General features: G+C 39.2%; 1 protein-coding gene across 7 annotated transcripts in view; it reads right to left on the bottom strand.

The window, feature by feature from the left end:
* The window catches only part of RYR3 (ryanodine receptor 3), a 556286-nt gene that overhangs the window by 287058 nt on the left and 257312 nt on the right, over window positions 1-11916 (bottom strand). For all 7 annotated transcript variants that reach the window (XM_037742376.1, XM_037742379.1, XM_037742378.1 and 4 more), the window contains 2 exons: window positions 2636-2804; window positions 1135-1270 (listed from right to left, as the gene is read on the bottom strand). In XM_037742376.1, the coding sequence (XP_037598304.1) occupies window positions 1135-1270; window positions 2636-2804 (305 nt within the window). The remainder of the gene's footprint in view (window positions 1-1134; window positions 1271-2635; window positions 2805-11916) is intronic.

Here is an 11916-nt window from a genome sequence, read left to right as displayed (position 1 = left end):
AAAAAAAAAAAAAAAAAAAAAAGTCCTGGAGCAGACTCCTGGGTCTCAAGCCACAGCTCCATCACTTACTAGATGGGTGACCTTGGATTATGAGCATCTCTATGAACATCTATTTCTTCATCAGTGAAATGAGAGTAATAATAGTAACTAACCCTTAAAGTGTCGCTCTGGGGATCAAAAGGGTATTTTACTGCTTACACACAGAGATTAATAATTGTTAGCTATTATTGTTAAAATCATGCCTACTGGGTCAATACAAAACACTAGAGTTTGAAGAGACTTTACAGTGTCATACAGTGGCAATCTATCAGTACTCTGGTAATCCAATCAGCCTGAACCCTAAGTTGGGGAATAGGTCTGGACCGATTTCTCTGGGCTCCCTTCCAGCCTACTGAACTATGATAGACTTCCTCTCAGTGGGACACACACTGCAGAGCAAAGCCCGAAAGCACTAGCTTATCACAGTGTCTGAGCAACTCTTGGTGGCCACCTTCTTGCACAGGCTCATACTGTCTTTTCTCTGCCTCCCACCCACAGGCTGGTGGCCCAGGCCTATTGGATGGCACCTGCTGTAAGAAGGCACCAGAACATCATCACACACTCCATATTGTGAGAAGATAGGATTGTGGCCGGAATATTCTTACTTCCCATCTTTTTCTTTCCACCAAAATGAAATAAATAACAGGCCAAAGCAGTGGGAATCATGACTAACAAGTGGACAAGTGACAGGGCACAGATTTAAGAGAATAACAATTCTTTAAGTGCAGGTGATATCTTGGCAGAAGTTTAAAACTGGAAGACATCATAAATGTGTTCTAGTCTTGTTTCCTCATGAAAGGTAAAGAATAGAGGTTGAGGGAGTGTAGTGACTGTCAAGAATTTCACAGTTTCAGTGAAACTGATTACCATCTGCTTCCACTTGCTGCTGACTTCTTGCTCTGTTTGAAAAGTATGATAAGCTACAGTTAACAGAAAGAACAGCTGGGTTAAAATTGAACGGTTAATAAAAGGTTTCAAAGCAATGTGGCAGTCCAAACATCACAGGGTTAATGGCAAGTTAAAGACCATCTTGGGATTTCACATGGAAATCCCATGGAAATCACTCCAGGGAAAAGGCACCGTGTGTGTACTTACCCAGCAATTTGTAGAGGAGGTTCAGAATTTCTTTCCAGGCCATGCCACTCTCTTCCCTTGCAATCCCTGCAAAGTGTGCTACGCTGTTGTAGATATTTAAGCGGTCAATGCAATTTAAGACAAGGGCCAACATTCCCTGAGAAGGAGAGTAGAGAAAAATGCAAACATTGCTGATTAGGAAAGCAGAATTCCTTTTGCTCTTTCCCCTCCGTATCATTCACCTTTTAAAGCTGATAATGCCAATATGCAAATAGACCTTCATGGTGCCAGTTGGGTTTTGTTTTTTTTTCCCTCCTAAAAACAAAATATGCATTTTTATGCCTGAGAGACCTAAATAGCATCCATTTGGGGAGTGAGTCAGCAGCCTCTTCTGACGGGTTTGCCCCCACGTGCTCAACTCAATCCAAGGACATACTTAGGAAGAGGGAGGGTGAATGAGTTTCACAAAAACCTGCTTTCAGTCTGGTGTGAAGTGGTTCTGACTCACCCAGAAACAGCTCTAGATATAGTACCTATTTTTCTCTTAAATATCAAGTAAGTTCAAGTTCCATTCAGATGCACAAAACAACCATGCTTGCTTCCTACCTCCCCACCCCTCAAAAAAGGTGGGATTTAGAGACAATAACACTAAAAGAGGATCTTCAGTCACTTTCCTAGCTAATTTTAAGTACTATGCCACCCAGCAAAAATCTCTGTGCTAGCTGTTCTTAGAGCATAGGAGGGAGATGGTAAATGGAATTTCAATAGCCTTTAAGGCATCGAGAATGCCCCTGGAGCCAAAGTCTGGTTAGACCAGAAGATTGAGCTGAGACAGTTCTACATCCCACACCACTGACTTTAGAAATGTCCAAGGACAAGCCCTGTGCCCAGGCATGACAGGCCCAGCAGTACAACCACGGCCTGTTGGTACTAAATCATCACTTCTGAGTTTGGAGAAGGTTTGTGACTTGTCTGTGGTCATACACAGCTGGAGATGGAGCCAGAGTGAGACCTAGAATGAGGGTCTCTTAAACTCCTAGTTGCTGTTTTTCTCATGGCCAGGCCCCACTTCCAGCGTCTTAGATGTTGAATTCTGACATAAGATTTACCATCTTCTGTATCTTTTAAACCAGCTTCTCAGGTATTCTTGATGGGGCAAAATCCAGACATCTATAATTTTTAAACAGGTTTCCCAGGTAATTCTAACATTTCTCCGAACTTTGGAATCACAGCCAATGTCATGCTCTCACAGCCCAAATTTATTGAAAATGGATTTCTGATACACATGTGGCACTGAAGCTTTAAAATGTAATCTGGTTTGAACGTGCCAGCCTTTGCTAATATAATCAGGTTTGGCTGACAGCGAAGATCGGCTTCTAGTTTCCCAGCTTCCAAATATCTCTCTTGTCCTCTGGCTCTCTCATAAACACGTGCATGCAGAAAGACAAAGCTAAGTTGCACTCATAGGGATATTTTAGCTCTGTACACGAAGCGGATTTCAACTTTTCATTTCTCAGCTTACCTCTTCCTTGAAAAGATTTTGTCTGTTTTTGAGTGAGCGGAGCTTGTTCTGCTTGTCTTCATGTCGCATCTCCTCCTCTGGGGGCTGGAAGTAGGCGATCAAGTCCTGTAGGGTCTGCAGGACTTCTTCTATAGGCAGGGTGATGGGGGCAGCTGTGCGATTGTTTCCGCTAAAAACCATGAGATTGACATGGGTTAGACAGCAGCCAGCAGCTGGGCCCTGACTGAACACCCACTGGGTTCCACTCCTAACAGCCCCCATGGCGCACCATGAGCTGCTTCCTCAGGTAGTCACTGTACCAGCAGCTACAAAATGAAGTTTCCCAACGAACAGAGCAACTGGAGAAAATATTCACGTTCAAGTTCAAAGCTAGTTTCATAAACAAAGGGAAATGACTCCTTTTAGCACATTTATTTTCAAGCAACTTATAACTCATCCTGTTAATATTGCTGTAATATTTCAGCACCTAGCATCGGTGGCTATTCACTGAATGTCTGATAATGATTTCCCTGTAACCTAAAGAGGTAATTACAATTGTGATGTGACAGTGACTCTTCTATCTACAGCAGATGCTTCCCCTTCCACTTACTCCTGGTTGTCTGTCCCACTTTTTTAAAAATAGAAACATTAAACATAATCAGACTTATTAATCCATGAGTCTTTTAAACAATCATACTTTCTTGGAATTGATTAATCATAAGGCTGGACAAATTTCTATCGCTGGGTCTTTGTGTCTATCTCCATGTTAGTTTTCTCTGTCTCTCCTTTTGCACCCCCATGTCTCTGTGTGTCCTCTGGGATCTCTGCAGATGTTTCTCATCATGTTTCTCTGTGTACATACCTGCTTTCCCTCCCTCCATTTGTTGATGGTTCCTTTCCTCTCTGTATCTGTGGTCCTTTCATCTGACCTTCCTTGTCCTGTGTTCCCTCTCTGAATATTACCCTCCCTTCTCCGTGTCCCCTATCTTATAAACATCCTTATTCTCTGCCTTGAGGTCTATCCCTCTTTGTTTCTTGGTGTTCACCAACCCCAAGTTACCTGCTCTTCTCTCTCCCTGCTGTGTTCCTCCTATTCTGCAACTGTCTGTGTCTCTCTTTCTGTTTTAGTATCTTCCAAAGTTTTGTAATTAAATTCCTTCAACACCGAGAGAATACAAAGCACTACAGAAAACAAAAAGAGCCTTCATTTCCCCGTCTCCTTGAGGGGCACACCTGTGAGCCTCTGAGAGGGCAAAAACTATGAAGAGGAAGAGGAAATGGACCAACCTCTTGTAGATTTGCAACATTAGGCCCTAAGTAATTGAGAATTGGCTGAATGTTCAAGTAACACCACGAGGACTTCTTTATTTTTTTCTAAGTTCTGGGATACATGTGCAGGATGTGCAGGTTTGTTACACAGACATGTGCCACAGCGGTTTGCTGCACCTATCAACCCCTTACCTAAGTGTTAAGCCCAGCATGCATTAGGTGTTTCCTGATGCTCTCTCTCTTCCTACGCCTCACCCCACTGACAGGCTGCAGTGTGTGTTGTTCCCCAACCTATATCCATGTGTTCATGACAGTCAGCCCCCACTTATAAATAAGAACAGGTGGTGCTTGGTTTTCTGTTCCTGTGTTAGTTTGCTGAGGATAACAGCTTCCAGCTCCACCCATGTCCCTGCAAAGGACACGATCACGTTCCTTTTTATGGCTGCACAGTATTCCATGGTGTATATGTACCATATTTTCTTTATCCAGTCTATCACTGATGGGCATTTGGGTTGATTCCATGTCTTTGCTATTGTGTCTAGAGATTCAATGAACATATGTGTGCCTGTATATTTATAATATAATAGAATGATTTATATTCCTTTGGGTATATACCCAGTAACGGGATTGCTGGGTCAAATGGTATTTCTGGTTCTAGGGATTGCTACACTGTCTTCCATAATGGTTGAACTAATTTACATGCCCATCAATAGTTTAAAAGCATTTCTATTTCTCCACAGTCTTGTCAGCATCTGCTGTTTCTTGACTTTTTAATACTTACCACTCTGACTAGCATGAGATGGTATCTCATTGTGGTTTCGATTTGCATTTCTCTAGTGATCAGTGATGGTGAGGTTTTTTTCATATGTTTGTTGGCCACATAAATGTCTTCTTTTGAGAAGTGTCTGTTCCTTTGCTCATTTTAATAGGTTTTTTTTTTCCTTGTAAATTTGTTTAAGTCCCTTGTAGATTGTGGATATTAGGCCTTTGTCAGATGGATAGACTGCAAAAATTTTCTCCCATTCTATAGTTTGTTCACTCTGATGATAGTTTCTTTTGCTGTGCAGAAGCTCTTTAGTTTAATTAGATCCCATTTGTCAATTTTGGCTTTGTTGCATTTGCTTTTGATGTTTTCATCATGAAGTCTTTGCCTGTGCCTATGTCCTGAATGATATCACCTAGATTTTCTCCAAGGGTTTTTACAGTTTTGGGTTTTACATTGAAGTATTAATCCATCTTGAGTTAACTTTTGTATAAGGTCTAAGGAAAGGGTACAGTGTCAATTTTCTGCACATGGCTAGCCAGTTCTCCCAGAACCATTTATTAAAGAGGAAATCCTTTCCCTATTCCTTGTTTTTGTCAGGTTTATAGATGTGCACTCTTGTTTCTGAGTTCTCTATTTTGTTCCATTGGTCTGTGTGCCTGTTTTTGTACCAGTACCATGCTATTTTGGTTACTGTAGACTTGTAGCATGGTTTGAAGTTGGGTAGTGTGATGCCTCCAGCTTTGTTATTGTTTTTTTTTTTTTTTCCTTTTTTTGGCTTAAATTGTCTTGGCTATATGGGCTTTTTGGTTCCATATGAATTTCAAAGTAGCTTTTTCTAATTCTGTGAAGTATGTCAATGGTAGCTTAATGGGAATAGCATTGACTCTATAAACTACTTTGGGCAGTAAGGCCATTTTCATGATATTGATTATTCCTATCCATGAACAGGGAATGTTTTCTATTTGTTTGTGTCATCTCTAATTTCTTTGAGCAGTGGTTTTTAGTTCTCCTTGAAGAGGTCCTTCACTCCCTTGTTAGCTGTATTCCTAGGCATTTTACTCTCTTTGTAGCAATTATTAATGGGAATTCATTCATGATTTGGCTCTCTGCTTGTCTGTTTTTTGTGTAAAGGAATGCTTGCGATTTTTGCACATTGATTTTGTAGCCTGAGACTTTGCTTAAGTTGCTTATCAGCTTAAGCTTTCAGGCTAAGATGATGGGTTTTTCTAGATATAGGATCATGTCATTTGCAAACAGAGACAGTTCGACTTCCTCTCTTCCTATGTGAATACCCTCTGTTTCTTTCTCTTGCCTGATTGCCCTGGTCAGAATTTCCAACACTATGTTGAAAAGGAGTTGTGAGAGAGGGCATCCTGTCTTGTACCAGTTTTCAAAGGGAATGCTTCCAGCTTTTGCCCATTCAGTATATATTGGCTGTGGGTTTGTCAAAATTGATTTCAATTATTTTGAGGTATGTCCCATCAATACCTAGTTTATTGAAAGTTTTAACCATGAAGAATTGATGAATTTTATCAAAGACCTTTTCTGTGTCTATGGAGATAATTATGTGACTTTTGTCTTTAGTTCTGTTTATGTGATGAATGATGTTTATCGATTTGTTTACGTTGAACCAGCCTTGCATCCCAGGGATGAAGCCAGCTTGATCATGCTGGATAAGCTTTTTTATGTGCTGCTGGATTTGGTTTGCCAGTATTTTATTAAGGATTTTCGCACTGATGCTCATCAGGGATATTGCCCTGAAGTTTTCTTTTTTTTGTTGCATCTCTGCCAGGTTTTGGTATCAGCATGATTCTGGCCTCATAAAATGAGTTAGGGAGGACTCTCTCCTTTTCAATTGTTTGGAATAGTTTCAGAAAAAAATGGTACCAACTCCTCTTTCTACCTGGTAGAATTCTGGTAGAATTTAGCTGTAAATCCATCTTGTCCTGGCCTTTGATTTGTAGGCTATGCGTTACTGCTTCAAATTCAGAACTCATTATTCGTCTATTCAGAGATTCAATTTATTCCTGGTTCAGTCTTGGGAGGGTGTATGTGTACAGGAATTTATCCATTCTTTGTAGATTTTCTAGTTTATTTGAACAGAGGTATTTATAGTATTCTCTGAGAGTTGTTTGTATTTCTGTGAGATCAGTGGTGATATTCCCTTTAACATTTTTTATTTTGTCTATTTTTCTCTCTTTTCTTCTTCATTAGTCAAGCTAACAGTCTATTTTATTAATTTTTTCATAAAACCAGTTCCTGTATTTGTTGACTGTTTGAAGGGTTTTCTGTGTTTCTATCACCTTTAGTTCTGCTCTGATCTTGGTTATTTCTTGTCTTCTGCTAGCCTTGGCGTCTGTTTGCTCTTGGTTCTCTTTTTAGTTGTGATGTTATGATGTCGATGTGAGATCTTTCTAGTTTTTTTTGATGTAGGCATTTAGTGCTATAAAATTCCCTCTTAACAGTACTTTAGCTGCATTCCAGAGATTCTGGTACATTGTCTTTTCTTTCTTATTGGTTTCAAAGGACTTCTTGATTTCTGCCTTAATTTTATTATTTACCCAGGAGTCATTCAGGAGCAGGTTGTTCAATTCCCACATATTTGTGTAATTTTGAATGAGTTTCTTAGTATTGAGTTCTAATTTGATTCCACTGTGATCTGAGAGACTGTTATTATTTCAGTTCTTTTGCATTGCTGACAGGTGTTTTACTTCCAATTATGTGACTGATTTTAGAGTAAGTTCCATGTAACCCTGAGAAGAATTCTGTTGTTTTGGGGTAGAAAGTTCTGTAGGTATCTATCAGGTCCACTTGATCCAGAACTGATAGTCAGGTCCTGAATATCTTTGTTAATTTTCTATCTCAGTGATCCGTCTACTATTGACGGTGGGGTATTAAAGTCTCCCATTATTATTGTGTGGGAGTCTAAGTCTCTTTGTAGGTCTCTGAGAACTTGTTTTATGAATCTGGGTGCTCCTGTATTGGGTGCATATATATTTATGATAATTTAGGATAGTTAGCTCTTCTTGTTGAATTGAACTCTTTACCATTATGTAATGCTCTTCTTTGTCCTTTTTTTTTTTTTTTTTTTTTTTTTTTAATCTTAGTTGGTTTCAAGTCTGTCTTGTCAGAAACTAGGATTTTAACCCTTGCTTTTTTCTGCTTTGCATTTGCTTCGTAAAATTTCCTCTACCCTTTATTTTGAGCTTATATGCGTCTTTGCACGTGAGATGGGTCTCTTGAATACAGCACATGAATGGGTGATATTCCAGCTTGTCATTCTGTGTCTTTTAATTAGAGCATCTTGATGGCCAATTTCTACTGAGTTCTCCTAGGCATTTGTAGTATATTTGTTAAGTCACTAACTGCTGTATGTTAATCTGCATACATGCCAAGAAAAGATTTTCATCTAGCCACAAAACAAAGACTCAAAAAGTTCTGAAAACAACCAGGCTGTGCCTGTGAGGCGATTAGATCTGAAGGATCCTGGCAATCAAAGAGTGCACCTTTCCTATTTTCCAATTTTGGTCAAAATTCCAATTTTGTATTAAAAAATACTAAGTCCAGCGCTTCTGCACAGCAAAAGAAACAATCATTAGAGTGAACCGGCAAGCAACAGAATCGGAAAAAATTTTTGCAATCTACCCATCTGACAAAGGGCTAATATCCAGAATCTACAAAGAACTACAACAGATTTACAAGAAAAAAACAAAGAAGCCCATTCAAAAGTAGGCAAAGGATATGAACAGACACTTTACAAAAGAAGATATATATGAGGCCAACAAACATATGAAAAAATGCTCATCATCACTGGTCATTAGAGAAATGCAAATCAAAACTACATTGAGATGCCATCTCATGCCAGTTAGAATGACGATCATTAAAAAATCTGCAGACAACAGATGCTGGAGAGGATGTGAAGAAATAGGAACACTTTTACACTGTTGGTGGGAGTGTAAATTATTTCAACCATTGTGGAAGACAGTGTGGCGATTCCTCAAAGACCTAGAAATAGAAATTCCATTTGACCCAGCAATCCCATTACTGGGTATATATCCAAAGGATTATAAATCATTCTATTATAAGGACACATGCACACAATTGTTCACTGCAGCACTGCTTACAATAGCAAAGACTTGGAACCAACCCAAATGCCCATCGATGATAGACTGGACAGTGAAAGAGTGGCACAGATACACCATGGAATACTATGCAGCCACAAAAAATGATGAGTTTGTGTCCTTTGTAGGGACATGGATGAATCTGGAAACCATCATTCTCAGCAAACTGAGACAAGAACAGAAAATCAAACACTGCATGTTCTCATTCATAGATGGGTGTTGAACAATGAGAACACATGGACACAGGGAGGGGAGCATCACACACTGGGGTCTGTGGGGGGGAAGGGGGGAGGGATAACATGGGGAGAAATGCCAGATATAGGTGATGGGGAGGAAGGCAGAAAACCACATTGCCATGTATGTACCTATGCAACAATCCTGCATGTTCTTCACATGTACCCCAAAACCTACAACACATACACAATAATATATATACACACACACACACACACACACACATACACACACACACCAAGTCCATGCAATGGGTATGGAATACTGGGGGACTGTAAGCTTATTATAAGCAGGGAAGCACATCAGTGTGTATTCAACCCCTGGCAGTGTCTGGCACATGTTAAGTTCTCAGTTAGTGTTTGCAAATGGCAAAGAATACCTGGGTTATTATTAGACACAAAAATAGTGGGGAAGAGAATGTCATGAGTACTTCCTACTTCTGAATTCATTTAAGGAATGAATACATTTTCCTCAATATTTTGGTCTAGTTTCAGGGCTTGCTTTTGGATATTTGTTTTAAAAACACTTTCATTTTACTAGAGACACCGAGGCTGGTCAAGAATAATTCTTTATATGATAGGAAAAGATGACAGCAAGAGTTTTACAGGCATTTTTGTAGCTCGCTGAGGCAGCATATGCACCATACAGGGAGTTGGAAATCACAGGTCTCAGCCTTGCCACTGCCATTGTCGGAGTGATATTTGGATTGTTGCTAAGCCTCTTATGCTTCCATTTAGCATCTGGAAAATAGGAAAGGTGCACTCTTTGATTTCCAGGGTCTTTCAGGTGTAATTTTTCATCTGTTGGGTTCTCATTACTGGACTACTTCCTCTCGCCCCTTGAAGAAACATGAATATTACAGTCCTCCACTAGACTAAGGCAGATTTACTTCTTCCTCAAAAAAAGACAACGTATCACATGCTTGGCATGGGGAGTAATGGTGAAAACAGACAGGACTTCTGAACAGTCTCATGGTGTTCATATTCTACTCTAGAAGAACCTCAGAGAGTGAAGAGGTAAGTCAAAGCCTCAAATCAGAGATGACCACGATTGGTACCTATCTCACCCCACCTTCTTCAACTCCCTGTAACCTGTCCCACTATATTCTTGGGCCTTTGCCAATGAATTCTTTTATTAAATTCAAGTGAGATCCCAGGTGATTCTGAGTATTTATCATAACATAATGATTTATTTGTTGTCTCTCTCCTAAGGTTAAACTTAGAGGACAGCTGACAGTATCTTTTCCTCAGCAGGGTTTTCAGACGCCTTAATCTATCACACTGGTCATTCATTCTACTGGACTGTTCCCAGCAACTCTGCAGAGGAAGATGAGATAGCATGATGAAATTTTAACCTCTTGTTTTTCATTTTTCTTTCTTGCTCCTTCCCTATTCCCTTAACCTTAACGTGTTCCCAGAAGGCCACCCCTCCTCCTGGTTTCTGTGTACACACAGCATACAAAGTTGATTTTTCAAAAGAGATGGGAGAGAGGAATCTACTTCCAAAATGTTTTTTTCTCCTTTACTTCCTGGCTCTTACAAAATCCAAATAGTATGATTTTTGCAGCCCACACCCCCTCAGCATTGATATATTTTCACTATGCCTGGAAGAATCAAGAATTTTCCTCTTGAGGGTGACACTTAATAGCTGAGTAAAGAGCTCATTAAATCCTTTCTCACACAAAATCATAGCAAAATTGGGCAAAATCGTTCAAAATAACAATCTCTGAACTCTGGAAATTGACTAAAGGCACACACAAAAAAATCAAGGTCTTTTCTTGTTTTGTTTTGCTTTTTAAATTTAGTGAGACTTAGTAAGAACAGCTGGGGTCTATGGTGTTCCAGCCTGCTGATGCTTCCATCTCCTCCCCTGTTTCGTGGCAAAAGAGCTCTAACAGGGCAGAGTAGGCAGTGTGCAAGGACACACACTAGCTCAGGAAAAATGGGAGAGGACCCTCGCTATCTATTCATTCCCACACAAGCAGAAAAAATCCAGGAGAAAACTCTAAACTGCCTGAACCTTGAACTCTCATCCATCCAGCCCACACACAGGTCCATTAGCAAATGATCAGAGGCTTGACTTATAAGAAACTCTAAGGGAGATTTTTCAGGCCAAAAGAAAATGACACCAGGCAGTAACCAGAAACCACACAAAGAAATAAAGAACACTGGTAAAGGTAACCATATAGGTAAATATCAGAAACAACATAAAAATATGTATCTTCTGTTTTGTTCCTGTAACCGATTCAAAAAACAACTATATAAAATAATCATAAAATTGTGGCTGAGCTTATAAATTATGAAGACATAATATATGTGGCAAGATTATCACAAAGGAGTAGGCAAGGAATGGAACAATGTTAATGCAAAGTTGCTTTATTTGTTAAGTTAGTATTAATTTCATGTGGATTATTTCAAGTTAAATAAACATTAAATTCCCCAGAGCAACCATTAAGAAAATAGCTCCTCAGAAAAGTATTTTTAAAAACTCAAATTAATTAAAATGTTATACTAGAGAATATCTATTTAACACAAAAAGGTAGTAAAAGGGGAACTGAGGACTAAAAAATAAATAAATAAAACAGACCTAAGAAATAAATAGCAAAGTGACAGACATAAATCCAGTTATCTAAATAATTACATTAGATATAAATGGATTAAGCATACCAGTGAAAGGGAGAGACTGTCAGAGTATTTTAAAAAATCAAATATGTGTTGTCTATGAGGAACGCACTTTATATTCAAGGACGCAAATAGGTTAAAAGAAGATAATATGCTACACAAACAAAAACCATAATCTGCATGTAAGACCCTTGGAAGGGCTCCACAAAAATAGACTTAACACAAAAATGTTCAGAGGGAAAAAAGGAAAATAGTTTAAAATTATGAAAGGGTAAATTTATCAGAAATTAT

Source organism: Cebus imitator, unplaced genomic scaffold, assembly GCF_001604975.1.
Source record: "Cebus imitator isolate Cc_AM_T3 unplaced genomic scaffold, Cebus_imitator-1.0 Scaffold119, whole genome shotgun sequence".
Taxonomy (NCBI): Eukaryota; Metazoa; Chordata; class Mammalia; order Primates; family Cebidae; genus Cebus; species Cebus imitator.
Note: the sequence above shows the minus strand (reverse complement) of the source record. Positions and strands in the feature narration are given on the sequence as shown.